The 22,383-nt window shown below is 47.6% G+C and overlaps 1 protein-coding gene across 1 annotated transcript in view; it reads left to right on the forward strand.

The window, feature by feature from the left end:
• The window catches only part of vash2 (vasohibin 2), a 233,509-nt gene extending 214,064 nt beyond the window's left edge, over positions 1-19,445 (forward strand). Inside the window, exon 7 of the mRNA XM_072508879.1 lies at positions 13,061-19,445. Coding sequence (XP_072364980.1) covers positions 13,061-13,133 — 73 coding nt within the window. The 3' untranslated portion in view covers positions 13,134-19,445. The remainder of the gene's footprint in view (positions 1-13,060) is intronic.
• Positions 19,446-22,383: the final 2,938 nt, after the last annotated feature.

Genomic DNA, 22,383 nt, shown 5'->3' on the forward strand with positions numbered 1-22,383 from the left:
TGCTTGAATTGGAGACTCTTAAACATGGGGGGGATTTTGAGCCTTTGTTCACTGCAGGATTTTGTTTCCCAATTTTCCCCCACCCCTCTCGTGTGACGTAACAAAGTGCCTGCCCAGAAAAGGCAGGGACCTCAATTTAATAAATTTTAATATATTTACATACTATTAAAGGGCTTCCCAGCCACATCTTCGCCCCTCACTAAATATTCATACCTCACCGATGTGAGGTTCACAACAGCTATATATGAACAGTAATCAGTCAAAGGGAACCCACCGGGGGCACCCAGGTAAGTATCGCCCTCAGGGGAGAGCGACATGCCTGGCTTGATCCCCATGGGGGGAGGGGTTCTCTTTATGTGTGTTGGGGGGGGGGGGGGGGTGCGCAGATGTCTGTGAGCAGGAGTCTCCTACTGCCACGATGGTGAACGAGAGAGCCCCTGATACTGCCATGATTGGGAGGGGGGGGGAGAGAGAGAGAGAGTGCCCCCGATATTGCCATGATGACGGGGCACCCCGATGCTTGTAAGGGGGGGGGGGGGGGGTGGGAGGTAAATATATTTTTAGTGAAGATCGGGGCACCCGTTAAATATGCCCCGATCTCTGTGGAGCCAGCCTTGCCAGCTCTATCAGGCACCACCCTGCCAGGGTGACGACGCAAACCATGTCCCCAGAGTGCCAGAAAATCTAGTGTGAAAACATGGCAGTGCATCAGGAGAGATACACGCCGGTTTTCAGTCAGAGCCTGACACTCAGACACATTGGGGTAAGATTCTGCCCATGGTATTTATTTTTACAGGTGTCAAATGTACAACTGATCAAAAGGAAACTGACAGGCAGAATCTGCATTGTTTGTGTCGAGCATGTTATTTCTGGTGCAGTAGACAAATGAAAATGTCTTTACAATGCTGGCATTGTTTTGAAGTGTCACTCTCAGCAGAAAATCTCACTCCCCATCCAGAACATTCCAGGTGAAGAAATCATGTTGGACTCAAAAGGTTTGGTTTCTCTCTCCACAGATGATGCCAAATCTTCTGCATTTTCTCAGAATTTTCTTTCTTTAAATTTTCTTTTTTGTATTTTCCACTTTTAACAATTCAACTTTTAGGCATAATATTTACAGAATGAGAAGGTTCTTATGTACAATTTACATGCTCCCCTTTCATCAGCCCTCCCTAGCTCCCCCTTCCCCCCCCCCCCCCCCCCTCCCCCTATTTTTAATCAGGCTCCATCTTGGCCCCTTCTTTCGCCATGGGTGTTGTGGTCTTTCTTTCATTTTGTATTTGTTGCTCTTCCCCCTATGGTTTTGCTGGAGGGAACTCTCTGCGCCCCCCCCTCGCTCTTTTCATGTGTCCCCTCCAGATATTTCCCTGGGTTCCTTCCTTGCTGCCCACTTCTCCCTTGTTCCTGTCTGTTATGTATGAAACGAAAGAGAAAATGCTGGAAAATCTCAGCAGGTCTGGCAGCATGTTAGACTTGAAACGTTAGCTCTCTTCTCTCCCTACAGATGGTGCCAGACCTGCTGAGATTTTCCAGCATTTTCTCTTTAGTTTCAGATTCCAGCATTCGCAGTAATTTGCGTTTATCCAGTGTTCTGTGTGATCCTGTCTGCCCTCTTTGCCCCCCTCCCCCCCTTCCTATTCGCTATAGGCTTCAAACAGGTCTTGGAACAGGCTGATGAATAGCCCCCACACTTTGTGGACGCCCTCATCTGACCCTCGGATGGTGTATTTGATCTTCTCCAGATGGAGAAATTCTGACAGGTCTGCCAGCCAGTCTGCAGCTGTGGGTGGTGATGCTGATCGCCAGCCGAGCAGGATTCTCCGGCGGGCGATTAAGGAAGCAAAAGCAAGGGCATTGGCCCTCTTCCCCATATGTAGTTCTGGCTGGTCCGTCACCCGGAATACTGCCACTCTTGGGCACGGCTCCACCCTCACCCCCACAACCTTGGACATTATCTCGAAGAAGGCTGTCCAGAACTCGACAAGTCTGGGGCAAGACCAGAACATGTGAGTGTGGTTGGCCGGGCCTCCCTGGCACCGTTCACACTTGACCTCCACCTCTGGGAAGAATTTTTGGTTTGATTTCATTTGATTTGATTTATTGTCACATGTACTGAAGTACAGTGAAAAGTATTTTTCTGCGGCCTAGGGAATGTACACAGTACGTACATAGTGGACAAAAAAAGAATAATCGACAGAGAACATTGACAAATGGTACATCGACAAACAGTGATCGGTTACAGTGCAGAACAAGGGGACAAACAGAGCAGCACAGGATGTCGTGAATAGTGTTCTTACAGGGAGCAGATCAGTCCGGGAGGGAGTCATTGAGGCGTCTTGTAGCTGTGGGGAAGAAGCTGTTCCTATGTCTGCATGTGCGGGTCTTCAGATTTCTGCATCTTCTGCCTGATGGAAGGGTCTGGAAGAGGGCAAAGCCTGGGTGGGAGGGGTCTCTGTCAATGCTGTCTGCCTTCCTGAGGCAGCAGGAGGTGTAGACAGAATCAATGTGTGGGTGGAAAGCTTGTGTGATGCATTGGGCTGAGTTTTCCACACTCTGCAGTTCCTTGCGATCTTGGGCTGAGCAGTTGCCATACCAAGCTGTGATGCAGCCGGGTAGTATAATCTGTATGGCACATCTGTAGAGGTTTGTGAGAGCCGATGCAGACATGCCAAATTTCTTTAGCTTCCATAGGAAGTAGAGACGTTGTTGGGCTTTCTTGACTGTTACATCAACGTGAGTGGACCAGGACAGACTGTTGGTGATGGTGACCCCCAGGAACTTAAAACTATCGATCATCTCCACTTCAGAGCCATTGATGCAGACAGTGGGGAGGGGGTGTCGTGCTACGCTTCCTGAAGTCGATGATCAGTTCCTTGGTCGTCCGACATTTAGAGAGAGGTTGTTTTCGGTATACCATGCAACCAAGTGATTAATCTCCCTTCTGTAGTCTGATTCATCTTTGTATGAGATACCACCGAACACAGTCGTATCATCTGCAAACGTATAGATCGCATTGGAGTTAAATCTTGCCACACAGTCGTGTGTGTGTAGGGAGTACAGTAGAGGACTGAGCACACATCCTTGTGGGGTCCCAGTGTTGAGGACTATTGTGGAGGAGGTGTTGTTGCCTATCCTGACAGATTGCGGTCTGTTGGTGAGGAAGTCCAGGATCCAGCTGCACAGGGAGGGGTCAAGTAAAAGATAGCAGAGTTGGTTATGTCTTGTCGGGATAATGGTGTTGAAGGCGGAAGCGGGTTCTGGTTAGGTGTGCTCTGTGCATCACTTTTAACTTCAAGAAGCTTAGCCTTGCCCAGGGGGAGGTGGAGTTGGCCCTACTTAGTGCATCGCTCCAGAGTCCCCACCCTACTTTCGTCCCAGGTTCGTCCTCCCATTTCTGTCTTGCTCCATCTAGTGGTGTTCTCGCCCTTTCTAAAAGTTGTCCGTAAATGTCCCCACAGTTCCCTTTCTCCATACTGCCTGGCCAGCAGTTCCTCCAGCATTGTGTCTCTCGGGGCCCGAGAGTACCTCGTCGTCCCCTTGCGGAGAAAGTTTTTGATTTGTAAATGTTGGAGCTCCTGTCCGCTCGGTAGCTCCAGTCTCTCCGTCAGCTCGCCTGGAGTTGCGAGTCTGTCCCCTATGTCGAAGTCTCTGATCGCCAGCATCCCCTGGCCTGTCTCCACTTCTTAAAAGTGGCGTCTAGCATGGCTGGTGGGAATTTGTGGTTACCGCAGATGGGGCCATGGTGGACATCTCAGTTGAACCAAAGTGTTGTCTCATCTGGTCCAAGTTTTTGGCATTGCTACCACCACTGAGCTGGGCGTGTACTTTGCCAGGGCGGGGGGGAGGGCATGGGAGCACTGGGGGATGGGAGCGTCACCATGGTGCGGGTAGGAGGGCCGTTCCCTTACAGGAGGACTCCTCCAGCCTCACCCATCCCCTCACTCTCAGCTGTGGCTGCCCAGTGGTAGTATTGCAAGTTCGGAAGGGTCAGGCCGCCCATGTTTCTTCTCCTCTGCAGTGTAGTCTTGGGAACACACTCACAAATGCCATGATCATTTCATCTATTCCTTGGAAAAAGGCCTTGAGGGTGAAGGTCGGTATGGATTTAATCAGGAAGAGGAATCTTAGCAGGACATTCATTTAGATCACCTGCATTCTCTCTGCCAGGGAGAGGGGGAGTGCATCCAATCTCTGTAGATCCTTTTTAACTTCCTCCACCAGACTGGTCAGGTTTCACTTGTGGATCCGTGTCCAGTCCCGGGCTATCTGAATCCCCAGGTAGCAGGATTTGCTTTGGGATAGTTTGAATGGGAGACCTTCCAGCTCCGTCCCTCCCCCGTTCGGGTTCACCGGGAATATCTCGCTTTTGCCCGGATTGAGTTTGTAGCCGAGAAGGCCCGAACTCTTCCTGGAGCTTTATGATTACCTTCAAGCCGTTCTGCGGGTCCAAGATGTAGAGGAGCAGGTCATCCACATAGAGTGAGATTCTGTGTTCTCTGCCCTCTGCCTCCCCATCGGATGCCCTTCCAGCCTCTTGCATCTCGCAGAGCCATTGCCAGGAGTTTGATTGCCAGGGTGTACAGGAGCGGGGACAGTGGGCACCCCTGCCTTGTGCCTTTGTGCAGCTGAAAGTATTCACAGCTGGTGGTATTGGTCCGTACACTCGTCTTGGGGGCGTTGTACAGGGGTTTCACCCACGGGGTGAACGTTGTCCCTAGCCAAACCACTCTAGTACCTCTATGAGATACTTCCACTCGACTCTGTTGAGGCCTTTTCTGCATCCAGGGAGACGATCACCTCTGGTGTTCTCTGGATGGGGTCAGTGTCACATTCAGCAGCCATCTGATGTTTGCAGTTAGCTGTCTACCCTTGACAAAGCCCGTCTGGTCCTCTGCAACCACCTCCAGTACGCAGTTCTCCAGTCTCTTGGCCAGGACTTTTGCGAGTATTTTCGCGTCTCCGTTGAGCAGCAAAATGGGTCTATACGATCCACATTCCATTGGGCTTTGTCTTTCTTGAGTATCAGCGATATAGTGGCCTGTGTTAGTATAGGCGGCAGGATGCCCCTTGCTAGAGAGTTTGCGAACATCTCCCTTAAGTGCAGGGCCAGAGCTGGTGCGAATGTTTTGTCGAAGTCCGCCGGGAACCTATCGGGTCCTGGCACCTTCCTCGCCTGCATGGATCTGATGCTCTCCATGACCTCCCCCAGTCCTAGCGGTGCTTCCAGCCCCCTCGATGTATCGTTCCCTGACTTGCATGTCCAGTCCATCGAGGAACCATTTCATTCCTGAGACCCCATCGAGGGATTCGGAGGTGTACAGTTCCCGGTAGAAGGCCTCAAACGCTTGGTTGATCTTTTTTGGTTCGGCTACCGGTCTGCCTCTATTGTCCTTCACCTGCGATATTTCTCTCGTGGATGCCTGCTTTCTCAGCTGGTGAGCCAACAGGCGGCTAGCCTTCTCTTCGTGTTCATAGAAGTTCCCCAGTGTCTGACTGAGTTGGTGCACTGCCTTCCTGATGGATAGCAGGTTAAAGTCCATTTGCAGTTTTTTCGTCTCCGCCAGAACTCTACAGTCGGGGAGTCGGAGTATTTTTTGCAAACTTCAGGATGGAGTCGATCAGTTGTGCCCAGCCACCCTCTTTTCCCTGTCTCTATGAGTCTTGTAGGTTATAATCTCTCCCCTAATCACCGCCATCAGTGCCTCCCAGAATGTGGAAGATAAGACTTCCCCGTTCTGGTTAGTAGTAACGTACTCGCTTATGGTTTGTGCTGTTTTCTGGCAGAAGGCCTTGTCGGCCAAAAGGGTCGTGTCCAGCCTCCATGCGGGGCACAGCCCGTCTCTAACCTCATATCTAGGAGGTGCAGGAGTGTGGGCAGAGCTGACTATTGTTGAGTATTCCACTCTAACTCTTTCTGGAAGCACCGATTTCCCCACTGCCACAAAGTCGATGCGGGTGTATACCTTGTGGACTAGTGAGAAGAACGAGAATTCCTTCTCACCAGGGTGTAGGAACCTCCACGGGTCCACTGCCCCCATCTGCTCCATGAACATTCATTTTTCCTCCCCGCCCAGAATCGGTCTGTGTTTGTCGATGTCGGGGATTTCCGCCATGGTCTTCTTTATGAAGTCTGTACCATCCCAGTTGGGCGCGTACACATTTACCAGGACTACCGGTGCCCCGTCTAGTACACCGCTGACAATGACGTACCGTCGCCCTGTGTCCATGACCATCCTTGTTGCCGTAAACTAATCGGGATAGCTACCCCCCTAGTCCTCATCCCGTAACATGAATGATACGTCTGTCCCACCGAACCCTTCCTTACCCGCAGTCGGTCCTTCTCCCTCAGGTGTGTCTCTTGGAGGAAGACGATGTTGGTTTTCAAACTCCTCAAATGGATTAACCTCTGGATCTTTTTACTGGGCCGTTAAGTCCCTTGACATTCCAGGTGATAATCCTGGTAGGGGTTTTTTGCCCCCCTCTTCCTGTGGGATCAACCATACTTACCTGGTTGATGCGCTCCTGCACTCTGGGGTTTCCATTTGCTAGGGGGCCAACTAAAATGACAACGGTCACCATTCTCACCATGAGGCTGTGGGCCCCTGTGCTTTTGTTTCCCTTTGTCCAGGGGGCACTCAACATGGCCGCCAACTGTGTGTATGCCATGTGGGTGTGCCCCTGCACTCCGGGGTCTCCTTTTGTCCAGGGACCTTCTAAAGTGGCTGCTTGTGGCACCATCTTGTTCCCTCAACCTGCACCTTACCTGCTAAAGCCAATCTGAAAACCATCCCTTTCTTATCCTTGTACTTGTATTTCCCATGTGTTCCCCCTTCCCCCCTCTGCCCCCCCTGCTACCCACTCCCCACCCCATATGTCTCTCCTTCCCTATCTCCCTCCTTGCACTCCCCATCCCTGCCGCTGTGATCCACGCCACGCCCCTGCCAGACGCTCCCTCGCTACCAGGAGGTTCACCATAGCCCTCCTTGTTCTCATACATCCTGCGCTAGCTTTCCCCACTAGTGTGGTGCCCCCCCCCTCCCTGGGCTGATCTCACCCCTTTCCTGTACTCGCTAGACAGCTGTTCCCTCTTCCCCCTCGCCTGCGCTCTGCTACCTTCGCTCTTTCCTGTGGTTTAACATTTCTGTTCAAAGCGAGGCAGTACAGTCCCGCGCAAACATGGTATAGGTCCATCATAGTTCTTTTCTTTCGCCCCTTTTTCTTCCTCTGTTTCGCACTCAGCGCTGCCTTGCCTGCCCCTTGTCCAGGCCTTTCGTCCGCACAAACCCGTCTGCCTCTGCTGGGGTGTTTGCCTTGCCCACCGAAGGATCCTCTCCCGGTCCTGATATCAATGTAATTTGGCAATTATTGCCCTTGGCTGCTCCCTTGCTTTGGGCTTTGGCCGGAGCGATCTGTGAGCCTGTGGTAAATTAAGACAATACAATTAGTCTGAGCATCCCGAGGATAGACGGCTGAAAAATTGGCCTATTGCACTTACACCAAATCACCATACAGAAAACCCTGCCTTCACTACCAGAACTCTTGCTCGCCAGAGACCGATTTTGTGCTGTACTTGTGTAAGGTAATCATATTGAAATAAAAACAGGAAATGCTGGGAAGACTTCCAGTGGCGGTGATGTGCTGAGCAGTCGCACATCAAGTGGCTCTCCTTCAGAACACAACCAAACAAGGGCGGTAAGGTAACACAGTGGTTAGCAATGTTGCTTCACAGAGCCAGGGTCCCAGGTTTGATTCCCGCTTGGGTCACTGTCTGTGCGGAGTCTGCACGTTCTCCCTGTGACTGCGTGGGTTTCCTGCCACAGTCCAAAGATGTGCGGGTTAGATGAATTGGCCATGCTAAATTGCCCAAGGTTAGGTGGGGTTACAGGGAATGGAGTGGGGGGATAGGTAGTGTGCTTCATCAGAGCAAGGGCCGGTGCAGACTCGATGGGCCAAATAGCCTCTTTCTGCACTGTAGGGATTCTATGATTTCAGCTGTAGTTCAAAAAATTACAATTCAAAATTGAAACCTGCTGTGCTAAAAGCTAACAATTATGCTTTCTGCTATTCTTTAACATCAGCCAAGCTGTTTCAGTAGACAGGTCACACATAAATAAGTGCCCACAGTGCATAAGAGAATGACTTCAGCAGTTAAGTGAAACATTCAGAAATTAGATGATGATGTGGGCACTATAACATGCCTGACCTGAGCAATTAACCCTGTGGGCCAAGTGCAGTGTTGCCCTTCAGCAACTGAGTATTCCCAGAATAGGAACGTGAAAGGCATGAGGAGACAAATGCCGTGAACCTTTGTTCTCCTGACTTTCTCTTGGGATCCAAGTGATTTTCTAATGGCTCTATCTTGTACCGCTGTGCATTGGCAAACCAAGGTCACCTTCTTTGACTCGGTTTTACTTCAAGTTCAGTGTTATAATACAGAGTTTACTTAGAAATTAGCAAAAGACATACAGACAGCAGTTACATCACTTACTGTCAGGAAACAAGTGCTGTAATTCAAAGGCGGGGCTGTACAGCCTCTAGTCATCTAACCATGGCGGTGTTTGTATGCCAGCGCGCTAGGGCTTGGGACTGTTTGTTCTTCTGGTTCTCTCTAGGGCAGCACCATCATTGTAATTACTTTGTTTATATGTACATATTCCTAAAAATACTTGTGGTCGAAACTTTCACTTGATTATGCCAGTTGATTTTCTTCTCTCTCCCTGCCAATTATTTCTGATCATGTCATCATATTTTGAAGGGAGTAACACTCCTTTGAATTGTTCTTGTGCTCAGTAAAAAAAAATGTATGACGATTAAAAAGAACTTTGGGCTGGATTCTCCCTTCCTGCGTCTAAGTGCTGACGCCAATGGAGGATCCTTGGAGTTCCACGTCGGAGAAATCAGCGGCACTCCTGCACCGATTCTGCTGCCAGTGAGGGGCTGGCACCAGCGGCGCATGGAACACCCGTAGAATATGCGAAAAATAGTGGGGGGGTCACCGGGTCCATGATGGACACGCAAAGGGCTGGCAAGCTGCAGTCGTGTGTACATTTACACCCTCCACACTCGCACCGATCGCTCCTGAAAAGGTGGTGCCGGTTGTGCTGGACCGCGTACCCATCCACCCGACCCCACAGCCCACCCCCCACTACTGCCCCCAACCCTGGTAGAAGCTCCCTGGCCAGCGGCACGATTGTTGGCGAAGTATGGCGGTGCTGGACACTGTCCTCTCTCTCACTCCGCAGCCACCACACCAGGTTCACGACTGTTGAGACCACATGTGGCCCGCGCCGTCGGGAACTCGCCCCATCGGAGGCGGAGCATCGTGGGTGGGCCCGATAATGAGATGCAAACGTGATTGCAATTACGCGCAGCACAATGGCGCCAATTTGGAGGGGGCGGAGGATCGCAACCCGGTGTCAAGCAGCACCTGCGGGAAGAAACCTTGGCGGGAAGAAACTCCCCGAGGCCAAAAGAAACTGCAAAGTGCCTTTGAATAGCAGAATAATTCTCGGCACTGCAGCCGCTGATAAACACCCCGCCAGGCGCTCCGAAAAGCAGGCTTATTGGTGTTCACTGAATTGTGGCCAAGTGACAGAATTAGAATCAGACAGGCACATGGCAGTCATGACTTGATGCCAACAGTGACTGAAATATGATTACATGCCTATTGGTAACAAAGCATTCTTACCTTGACAGTAGTCATTCGTGTTTTTTATCTTCCTCACATTTATCTTCCTCACAGGACTTTCTCACATCCATTAGAAAGTGGTTGTGTCACCCACCGTGACAACAGCATCTCAGAGGAAGGCACTCACTTCAATTTGCACCATCATAGGATAGATGCTAGCCTCAATACAGGCATGATTTTATGTAAACTAAAGGATCGCTTCATAATTGCTTGTAGTGCCTAAAGAGAACTCCAGACACTCAAATTAAATGGGTGCTCTTTGGAATCTCTTTCCCATATTCTGGCTTTTTAGCTATAACAGGGTGGGTGTTTTTGCTTGCTTGTAATTATTGATGACTCAACCACAGGGTTCATTATCAGGGTTAAGCAGTCCCAGATGCCTATTGATTTGAGTAAAGATGAATAGACTATGCTTGCCTGCCGTCCAAACACAATAGGTCAATTGAAACGCATTTTTAAAGTATAAGATTCTATTGCTCCATATTGCAACTTATTTCTTCTATAAGTTTGAAAGGGACTATTGAAAGAATGCTGTTGCCTTTCTGAAGTAATTTGAAAGACTTCATGAAAACCATCAGATTGTAAAGCTTTTTAATTTGTGGGTATTTGTGAATGAAGGAAAACTGCTGAGTGGGATAGAGTTTGCATCTTATGTAGATTCAAGTTATTCATGTGGCGTGACTGTCATGTTGCAATTTTTGTGCTCGCCTATTGGTTGGACCTAATTATTGATTGTACGCAGGGTCTTATATTTGGAGCATTAGTTAATTCACTGACCATTAATCTCAATCTTTTACCCACCATTGACTGCACAGCTGTTACTGCTCCTGTGGGTATTTGATTCAACACTTTGAGTTGGCCACCATGATGCAAACCATCGTCTTACAAGATGGAAAGCTGCCCTTGAAGGGTATTTGATGTACTGTGTCCATTATAGCTGTAGAATCCAACAGAAGAGATGCAGGAACGCACGGTAGGATAGGAAGGAACAAAGGTTTATTACGGTGTACACAATAATTAAAAAAGTAACAATCCTCTCCCTGAAGGGCCACCCTCCCCATCCTACACGGGTCGGGGTTTTTATACTGAGAGGTTCCCTCCTGGTTAAGCGGGAACCCCATCCTCAATTCCGGGGGAGTTCATACTCTGAGGTAAAGGAGAGGAAATCGTATAGAACACAGTTCATGCCCCCCCGAGGGGGTCGTAATAGTAGCGACTGTAACCTGCTTATGCTTTGCCTGAAAAGTTCATGGCATATTTTAAATGTCAAAGCAAATTTGTCGTCATTCTGAGTGAGTATTTAAATCTGGAAAGGTCTCAAGTCTTGAATCTGACAGACAATTACTCCACATTTTGGGGCCTGTAGATGGGACAAAGGTTTATTTTATTTTTATGTTTATTTTGTAAATGTGGTCCAGGTTTTTCCATTCTGGCCAGGTATCTGTTTATCTTCACTGCTAGCCCGAACTACAATTTCAGGCCAGTGCAGTGAGCCTGATTTCAGACGGGCCCAGATTTTAAATATATGGATAATGCTGGCTGTTCATAGTAGTCTGGAGGAAACTCCGAGCCAGGTTTTTTAATGGAGCAAAGCCCATGCTGTTCAACAGGATGTACCTTTGTTTACAACTGATGGGCTGGACAATGATAAAAGGCAAAGATTGTTCAGAATTGCAATCGCTATTTGCTCAGATATGTGCCCACTTTTATTTTTGTGTTTGTTTATTTTGCTTTAAGTTCCACTCTCAGCACAACGATGTCCTTCGAATAATAGCCCTGCTGGCTAAGATGGGTGATCCTCAGTTGTATAACTGAGTTACACATTACTACAAATAATGATTGTACAGATGCCGAAAACAAAAATGATATCAAATTTCTTTAAAACAGTCAAAACTTATTTAAATACTTTAAACCAGTGATGGGCAACCTGCGGCCCGGGGACCACACTGGGGATATCAGGATTAGCTCAGTTGGCTGGACAGCTGGTTCATGATGCAGAGTGAGGCCAACAGCATGGGTTTAGTTCCCGCACCAGCTGAAGTTATTCATGAAGGCCCACCTTCTCAATCTTGACTCTCGCCTGTGGTGTGGTGACCCTTAGGTTAAATCACCACCAGTCAGCTCTCCCCCTCAAAGGGGAAAGCAGCCCATGGCCATCTGGGACTATGGTGACTTTATTTATAATTTGCTATGAAATATTTGGCATGCATTAAATGTATTCAATTTTATTCAAGGGTCATATTTAGTGAACATGCCCAAGTTCAATCTTGCGGCCCACTGAGATGATGGAGGGCCACACATGCAGTCTGCTCATTAGCCTAGGTCGCTCATCACTGCTTTAAACCAAAGGATGTTAAAAAAGGAAGAGCACAACTGCCATACAGTAGGCCACAAAGGTTCCAGTTTACTTGTGAACGTACAGCAGCTGTGAACATGTCTTCATAAGTTTCCATAGCTCCTGATTGTCTGCACTTCTCTTTCATGTCTGTGTGGAATTATATTTTAAATGCAATTTGTTCTTTAAACTTAACTCCATTGAAAATGAATCTTTACATCCATGGACTAAATCTAAAGTCTGCAAAGTAATGTTTGTTGCCTACAGCACTGTGGCATATTACATGGGCACCGGTGGCTCTGTTATGGAATGTTCCGGCATATCTAGGATCTGGTGCATGACCCATGTTTGAATATGGTTCTGTGCATTAGACCTAGTGCAGGCCCAAGGTTTATGTAAGCGAAGGGATTACTCCATAATGTTCCTGTAGTTCCTGAAGAGTGCTCCCAACATTCAGTACCCAAGTGAAATGAATGCCTTAGCTTTAACAAGGTAGATATCCTGGTTGCAACTAGTTATGAGCTACTTTGCTGGTTACCTGTTGACATGAATCTGTCTAACTGCTTTGCAAGAAATACATTTAGACAGTGTCCTAGAACTGGACCCGATCTGTGCCTCTGACTTGCTTCTCACACTTTTTTAACGTTTTCCGCCAGTTCCCCATTAAGGGCAGCCACCATCCCCCTTTTGAGCCCTGGATACTTTGTGTCCCTCTGTTTTCTGTAATCTTTGTGTGTTCCTAGTGAATCATGCTCTGTGCACAATGCTAATATTTGAAGCAGCTGAACTTGTATCATTGCACAGGTCAGCTTCCATCAGTGTCAGAGTGCCCGAAGAGCAATGATCCCATGTTGCGGTGACCAGACCATGTCATTCTCCTCCTCCTGTTGTCAAGCCAAGATTGATTTTGGTCGTAATTATACTGAACCTTTCAAATCAGTGAGTGGTGTGAGTGATTGATCTGAGTTTTAGTTGCGTGTTTATAGACTCTGTAGTCAAATCTGATTCATAAGCTGTTATTTCTGTTGATCTTTCAGACCTGCAATAACAGAACGGAAGCCAGCAGAACTCAGCACACTGAATGATGTTGGATATCAAATCCGTATCTAAAGAAGCCATGGAGTGAAAGCTTGTACTTTTTCACAATCTTCAATGGTGCTCGATCTTGCACTTTACCTACCAGTCATGTGTTTTAACAGATCAAGATTATTTATGAAGTCTCGTGTACACTTCGTTTGGACTACAGAACTCAGAAGGTCAAAGAAGTGGAGCGCTGTTCTATTCATCTAGTTTATTTAATAGAAAATGTACAGAATTCAATTCCCCAATTGCAGCACTGTGTTTAGTATTCCCATGATTGGTTTGCGGTTGCTGGGAGGCACTACAGTGTGAGCCTCACGCTTGATCGAAAATCAGACGGCAGTGCTTCCTCAATGCTAAAACAGTGGATGATACTTGGGGTTCTGTAAATAGGAATATGTGAGTCATTTTAAAGTTAAGTAAAGCAATAGAGAACAGCTATGGGAAAACGTTTACTTTCCAGTGCTCGAAGTAGCCAATGAAAGAAAAGAAGCACTCTCCAGAGCGACTGCTAGTAATAATTTTCAATGTGATTTGTAACGTTTTTTAATACAACCTAGGCAAAATGGAAGAAACCAGCATTTTGGGTAATTTTCAGTGGGGGTCAATATATAAAACTGACCAGGAAGGTACCTAGTTTGACCTCTGGCCTGCGTTTGGTTTCCTAATTTCAGCCTGGCGCACAGTGTGGGCATAATTGTCCTCAGTGTCTCTTGGTCAATAAGGGTAAATAAATGAATACGGTCCTACTTCTGATTCTTTGAAAATAGGTGGGTTGTTAGTTGAGGACAGATAAAGAGCTTGACTGTGATTTCCCCCAGTGTTGAGCATTCTAAGACAATCATTGTACATGTTTACAAATGAAGAATGGCTACTTGGGTGTGTATCTGTGCCAGAACATGAGGGATGGGAAAGGGGTGGGGGGAGGGGTGTGGTGAAGACAAGTTAATAAGCTTCAGATCCTTACAAAATTATTTCTTATGAAATCTTCTGTTTAATCAGTGGGAACATTTTGTAATTACTCACTAGATAGTGATAGACAAAGATGTGTGAAGGTGAGAAATCTTTTCAAGGGGAAGGGGAAAAACAAAAATCAATGGAGCGAAGAATATGGATTGGCCCTGATGCCATTTTAACTATTCATTACCCCAAAATGGTCACATGGTCATTTCAGGTTAGGAAAATCTGAAGGGATTTTATTGTTTTATAATGGGCTTCAAAAATTGCTGTGAAAGATTTCATAGTGCCCTGTGCGCAGTTGGGAGCTGAGTTCTAGTAAGCAGTGTGGAGCGGGTGCATGTCAGACTTTTATTTTTCTGATTATGCAATTTTATTTAGAATTTCAAACATATGTAATTACAATTGCAGAAACCTCACCTTGATGTAATCAAACACTCCCTCACACACCTAATAGTAAGAAATGTTCAAATACTACCCATAACCATCCTCGTAATTAACTGTAATTTTCAACATCAATCAAAGTTGTAAGGTATTCCAACAAGCTGAGGGCTGAAAATTCTTTGAATGGCAATCCTAGCAGCTGCACTGGGATTGCACTCCAACCCTGACCTCTGCCAGAGCTTTTGGGCTCACTGGGCAGGCAAGTCATTTAAATCTGACTAACCTGCCACTCCTTTCGTACCCCGTACATCAGAGGTGGTAGCGTTGTGGTATTGTCACTGGAGTCATAATCCAGAGACTCGGAGTAATGCTCTGGGGACCCGGGTTCAAATCCCACCATGGCAGATGGTGAAATTTGAATTCAATAAAATAATCTGGAATTGAAAGACAATGAAACCATTATGTCCCCTTAGAGAAGGAAATCTGCTAGACTTACCTGGCTGGATTCAGACCCACAGCAATAATGTCCACACCACATGAATGAATTCAAGCAAAAGAAAACTGGGGTGGCCAACTACCCATAGGCTCGCAGGCAACCTCCCACTCTTCCCCAGCAAACTATGCCTTTGTCAGGTCCATATCAGATAGTTTGCCTTGTGAAGGCTGGTTTGCCTCATCTCTCTCGGTACATTAGCCAAACATTCAAGACTCTGTGGGAGATATGTCCAGTTTACGGAATCTCTCCCCTGGAATAAGGAATCATCAAAGTTCTGCCGATAAAAGCCAATGTGAGAACTGACAGAATTAGTGGTGGTCTGATGTAACTGGGTCTCCCTTGTGTCTGGGTCTGGGTTATAACAGGAGACTGGGAGAATCCCACTTAGTAACTGGTGACAAGGAATCTGATGCTTTTCAAAAGTTTAGCAAATTGGTCAGCCTCTTAATCATAGAATTTACAGAGCAGAAGGAGGCCATTTGGCCCATCGAGTCTACTGGCCCTTGGAAAGAGCACCCTCCTTAAGCCCACGCTTCCACCCTATCCCCATAACCCGTCCTAGTGTTTTGGACCCTAAGTGGCAATTTAGCATGGCCAATCCACCTAACCTGCATTTCTTTGGACTGTGGGAGGAAACCGGAGCACCCGGAGGAAACCCACGCAGACACGGGGAGAAAGTGCAAATTTCACACAGTCACCTGAGGCCGGAATTAAACCCAGGTCCCTGGAGTTGTGAAGCTGCAGTGCTACCCACTGTGCAACCGTGCCGCCCTGCTCTTGAAGCAAATATAGCTGAGAGGATTCTGACCTTTGGACTTGGGATTGCTTATTTTAACCAGCCCACTATCTCTCTCTAAAGCACCTTACTGGCAGGATAGTTCCCTGGTATATGAATCATATCACTCTCTTCCTTTCCACACCTCTTGCGGGAGTCTAAATAGATAGCCAAAGTGTTGTTATTGTCTTTATATCTTCACCTATATCCCTTCGAAGGGAGTATTGGGGAAGACGTGAAAACAACAATCTGACACAACTTAACATGAGCACTTCTTTGATGGCCATAACTATCTCTATCAGCCAATAGGGTAGCTAGTCCTATACCAGGGACGGTATATGGGCTTCCACAATCAATAGAGTGAGGGGGCCACACCCATCCACTGGCTGTCAATCCAGAATTTAAAGCTGGAGCTCTGGAGCGAGATTCTCCGACCCCCCGCCGGGGGGTGAATCCCGCCCCCGCCAGTTGCCGAAGTCTCCGGCACCAGAGACTTAAATCTCTGCATGCGCCGCCCAGAGATGTCATTTCCGCGCCAGCTGGCGGGGCACCAAAGGCCTTTTCCGCCAGCTGGCGGTGCGGAAATTCGTCCGGCGCCGACCTAGCCCCTTAAGGTTGGGGCTCGGCCCCCAAAGATGCGGAGCATTCCACACCTTTGGGGCGGCGCGATGCCCGTCTGATTTGCGCCATTTTGGGCGCCAGTCGGCGGACATCGCGCCGTTTCCGGAGAATTTCGCCCCTGATCTCCACTTACCAGGGTTGAGAATCCTGCAAATTCAGTCAGAGACAGGAATGTGAGCACTTAAGCCAAATGCTCATTCCTGTCAAATCTTAGTGATAACATTCTACATTTGGTATAGCATGTCAAGTTGAATATACAAAGAGTTATTTATTTTATACTAGACCACGAGGTGGGATTGAGAAAAGGAAACGCAGATTATCTTTAATAGCTTTGAGATCACAAATCCCTCAATGATATATCGCCTGGAGTCTTCACTTTAGATTTACAGTGACCATCTAGCGGATTGGACACAAAGTTGTCTTTGATCTTAACTGCAAGTCTTGATGATTAAGACATTGCCATGTGTATTCATTGGGAAATCTGGAAATTCAATACAATTATGTCTCAACTTGCTCCAGAAATCCTGTTAACTTCTACTTCTCTCTGTATTTTCCAGTTGCAGATGTTACTGTCAGGATTGTCCAGCTGGACCAAACTCTTTGATTGGCCCCTCTCACTTTGCTGCACTTTTTGTTCTTGTTATATATTTAACATTGATTGCAATAATAGTTTTCTGCTTCAATTTTAGAATACACTTTATTGGAAGAATCCAATTGCTGGATGTTTTAAGGGTGCTTTCTTCATGCTCTAATATAGATAATGTGAAGCTTTTTAAAAAAGTATATTTATTAAGATTTTACATTTTAACAAACAATGCACCAAGACCACAAAAATAATAAAGCATTGCAAGTAAAAAAAAAGACTCGGCATACATGGATACAGAGGGGGACAGGAGAACCCTAACGTCATCGCACTTCAAGGAGAGCTTCAGAGTTTCTTAAAGCATTTTCATAGTCCACCCTAGAACCCTGGCCGTAGGACAGTTGTGAACATCTGGCAGGGGAGAAGCTTTTCAGCCATTCAGACACACTGTCCAAATCCAATTCTTGTCAAGCTGGCTTCAAGATGCTAATGTTTGTTTGATGATCCTCCCATTCAATTCAGAGGCGGGGTGGAGGCATTGCTGCTGGAATTTCTCTGGTGTCCTTACATGTTGCTGATACAAAGTCCAGGTCTCACTGCAGCATAGGGGTGTGGTGCCAACAACTGCCCAGTGCACTAGGACCTTTGATCCGCTATAATCTTGCTGAATGACAGAGCAGGCTCGAGGGGCCATATGGCCTACTCCTGTTCACAAGTACTTACGTTCATTTAGTTACGTATCCAGCAGAACTTCTATCTCTTCATTCCCTGATTTATGAACGTATATGAAACCAAGAAATCTAAGAGGGAAGTTGAAAGGCGATGAGCAAAGACAGGTGCAGAGAGGTGAAGAATGGATAAAGTCTCAAAGCAGATTATTTTCAGTAGCCAGCTTGGTAAAACTGTCAGTGGGTTTTTCAGGTTGAAGAAACCTGAGGGTACTTTTGTGTTATAACTTCAACGTCCAAAATTGTAAATCCTGTGGGACATTCAGTCATAAGGGATAAAAAGCACCTTCCATGCAATACTGTCTGAGGGAACTGTGTGCGTATATGCATGTGTGTATACATGCGTGAAGCTCAATTGGCTAGTCAGCTGATTTGTGGTGCAACGTGAGGCCAACAGCATGGATTCAATTCCCGTACCGGCTGAGGTTATTCATTAGGGCCCCGCCTTCTCAACCTTACCCCTTGCCTGAGGTCTGGTGATCCTCAGGATAAATGACCACCGTTCAGTCCTCCCTCTCAAAGGGGAAAATAGCTTCTGGTCCTCTGGGACAATGGTGACTCTACTATGTGTTTGTATGTGTGTATATATTTCTGATTTATGAAGGAGAACCCAACAGCGCATGTTGTACCAGTATCCATGATTTGTCCAAGTGTGTGAAAGTGAGGGAACAGTAACTTCCTCTGTATAACCTGCCTATAGAAAGCCATATGGTCTGGTTAAATCTCACCATTACTTTCATGTGCCAATAACTGGACCCTAACTTAGCTGAAAACTATTTTATCCATTGCATGCCTTTTTCTTGATGATGCCTTTGAACTAAAAATACAATAAACATTCATAAAAGGTAGATGGATACTGGGAACAAATGAAGTTGACAGATGCGTTCTTAGGTATGATAGTGTAATGATTATGTTACTTACATAGCAGTGGTCAAATCTGACCACAGCAGTTTGAGAACTTGAAATTTTAAACGCTGAAGTCAGGTTTTATTTTTTTAAAATGCAAGTAACTATGAAGCAATCTTCAACAACATGGTTGACTCTTAACTCTGAAGCAACATGGTGAGCCATTCAGTTGTTTCAAACCTTCCACTTCAACTAGTCAAGCGGAAGGCACACCACCATTTTATGGGGACGAACAAGAAATGTCAGTCTTGCCAGCAAAGCCCACATCCTGAGAATTAATTCAACAAAGTATGAGTATAGATTTGAATATGGATTAGAGAATAGATTAGAGTATAGATTAAAGTATAGGCAGGTATAGATTAGAAAGATACATTTTATAAAAGCAATCTTAATCTTGAACGACAGCAACACTTCCTCAATGATTTTTATTATTACATTTAATGTTTGACAGGTCTTTGAACCTCTACTTCAATATTGATAACGTTTTTTAAAAAGGATGTTGTGTGACACTGATCGAAAGCTGTACAGCAAAAGTCAGCATTTGGGACTATTAGAATTATTGCAGGGGGGCTGAGTTAAAAATGTGAGAACGGACATCGATGCACAAGCTCCAATTAATTTTCTTAAGCATTTCTTGAATGAGAATTTTTTATTATGCAACTTCAAATATGTGAAACCTTCGATCACGAAATGATTTTTTTTATCAAAGTGATTGTTAGCTGAACTTGGTTAAAATGTTTCTATTTATTACACTTGTGAACTGGATTTTTAATGACTACAAGAATAGATGTCTGTCTCAGACTGTTAGTTTGCATGTTTCAATGATGCGAAAAAGTGTACGTTTTACACTGTGCATGAGTTGTTTTAATAAAGTTGTCAAAATCAAACCCTTTCCAAAGGTGTTTGAATATGTAATTTATTTACTATCAAATAAATAGGGTGGCACAGTGATTAGCACTGCTGCCTCACAGCACCAGGGACACGGGTCAGGATTCTCCAAAATCCCAGCCAAGAGTTGACGCCGGCGTAAACACCGGAGTGGTGAACGCCGGCATCAACGGGCCTCCTGGCCCAGCAATTCACCGGTGTCCAGGGGGTCAGTAGAGCGCCGGAGTGCTGCGTGCTGCTCCGGGGCTGAAAGACAGTCCTGCACGGCCGGCGCGGGTCCACTCATTCACGCGACAGCCTCCGCGCCGACGCATGCGCGTGGTTGCCGTCTCCACGCCAGCGCGGAGCAACATGTCGGGAACCTTACAGTGGGCTGCGCGGAAGGAGGTAGGCCCCCTCCAGATCGCAGCCGCCAGACAGTCAGAACCCCCCGACCCCCACCAGGACGTCCACCGTGGCCGCGGGTCCGAGCTCCCACCGGGTGGTACCAGATTGGAACCACGCCGGCGGGACTCGGCGGAAATTCGGCCTATTTCAGCGGTTCCCGACCAGCACCGCGGTGACCGCGTGGTGTAGCCACCTGGGTAGGCCACTTCCCGACTTTAAATGTAGATCCGCTAAGAATGCAGGGAAATTCAGTCAAACGCAGGAAAAACAAGCCGGTGCAAAGTTTCCTGTATATTAGAACTTGCAGGAACCCAGACAGCATTGAAACTAACAACCATCTACATATTGATGAGCGATCCCCGGGAACAATTGGAAACAGTTAAGATAAACAAGGCCAAGCCAGACTCCTCGGTGCCAACAGGAGCCAAGACAAAGGAAGGCCAATGGACACTTAGGAACCGCCCAGCGATCAGGGAACAGCTCCAGTATTGAAAAAATCGATCCAAGTGATCAGAACTTAGTCCAATTATTTGGAACCAGGTACGGGGTCCGCCGAAAAGGGCGCGGAGCCCCTGGGGACTATAAAATAGAGTCCCCAAGTTCAATTCGTCCTTCTTGGCAGGGCCTCTCAGCAGCTCGAAACAACCCTTGACCGTGACCTGCCTAGCAGCTGCACCAACCAAGTAAGTCTCCAGTCAACGCCGCTACGAGATAGGCGCTCCTAGCTACCAGTCTATACCAGCTTTGAAGCCTGCAGACTCAGAATCGGATGAAAGGCCATTTGTTCCCCTGACCTGGTGGGCCAGTTCCAAAGCTAAGTATAGGCCTCTTAGTGTTAGAGATAGTCTAGTAAGTAGAGTTTTATACATGAGCATTGATTGCCTGTGTATAATAAATGTGTTTTGATTTGAAACTTACTAACTAGTGTATTGAGTTATTGATCAGTACTTGAACTTGAACCTCGTGGTGGTATCATAAAGATACCTGGTAACTCTAGAGCAAAGGTTATAAAACAAAGCAAATTAAGTAAAGACACAACGAGCAACTGTGGGCATGATTGGCGCCGATTCTCCGGTCGCCGGAGAATCACATCAAGGCGTCGGAGCGGAGTGGTGGGAATTTCCCGCGCCCCCGCCAATTCTCCGACCCGGCGCGGGCTCGGAGAATCCCGCCCATGGACTTGATTCCGGCCTTAGGTGATTGTCTATGTGGAGTTTAAATGTTTTCCCTGTGTCTGCACGGTTTTCCTCCGGGTGCTCCGGTTTCCTCCAACCTCCCACAGTTCAAAGATATTCAGGTTAAATGCATTGGTCATGATCAATGTGCGGGGTTATGGAGATAGTGCGGGGGAGTGGGCCTAGGCAGTATGCTCTTTTGGAGGGCCGGTACAGACTCGATGGGCCGAATGGCCTCCTTCTTTACTGTACGGGTTTTATGCATTCAAATCTGATTTCGGGAGATATTCCCTCAATAATGTTTACTCTAGGGGATTGAAAGTAGGGAAGTTCTGCGTAATTGCAATGATCTTCACTAATTGAACTGCTGTGTGTTGCTCATGGGTATTCTAGATCCTGGAGTCCAACATTCTCATTCCAATAGTTACTGTGGTCCTGCTGCAGTTTAATAGTGATAGTAGTTCACATAGAAACTAGAAGGAGTAGGCCATTCAGCCCTTCGAGCCTGCTCCTTACCCTGAGACTGTGTCCCCTGGTTCTAGATTCCCCAACCTGGGAAAACTTCCTCCCTGCACCTAGTCTGTCCAGCCCTGTTCAAAATTTTATGGGTGGGATTCTCCGTCGGCTGATGCCAGAATCGGGAAGCACGATTGGGCGGAGAATCGGTCTGACGCCGAATGCTTGGTGGGTGCCAGTTTCACGGGGCCTGACCCGGTATTCTTCGGGGCCTCCACGATTCACCGCCTGCACTGGCGTGGAATTCCCAATGGCGAGGTTCACTTGTGCTTGTAAAAACTGAGAAACAGATGCTGTGGCTGATGAGGGAGAGAGGGGAGGTAGGACATGAAGAGGCGTGACCGTGGGTTGCCGGTCCTGACGCTGGTCGGGCTGGCTGGGGTGAGGGGGGGGTCCTGCCAGGACCCAGGGTAGAGGGGGGGGTGACGGAGGAACACGTCATAAGGCCCGGGTGACTCCCCACAGGACTGGGGCGATGTCCAGGCATGGACCGCCATTGCTGCGATCTGCAAGGCAGCCATCTTGCTGTGCAGCCCACTGACCACCCACCTTGGCCATGGTTCTGCAGCATGCCACCGGCCGTATGGGTGCCCCAGCCCACAACCCCCAGCACCTCCATCTCCCGCCCCCCCCCCCCCCCCGCCCCCCCCCCCACCCCCACCCCACCCTCCATATCACCCTCCCCGACAAACTGGCCGCCATCATGCCCGCCCAAGGGCAATGCCCCCAGTCGCCCCTCCAGGGTGGTGCTGGACGAAGGGCTCCTTCCAGGCGGCAAGTGGAACCCGACCGGGATCTCACAGACCTCGGTGCGCAAATGCATCCACGCCGTCATGGAGGCCCAATATGTCCAGTCGGCTCAAT

The sequence above is a fragment of the Scyliorhinus torazame genome, chromosome 1 (assembly GCF_047496885.1).
Source record: "Scyliorhinus torazame isolate Kashiwa2021f chromosome 1, sScyTor2.1, whole genome shotgun sequence".
NCBI lineage: Eukaryota > Metazoa > Chordata > Chondrichthyes > Carcharhiniformes > Scyliorhinidae > Scyliorhinus > Scyliorhinus torazame.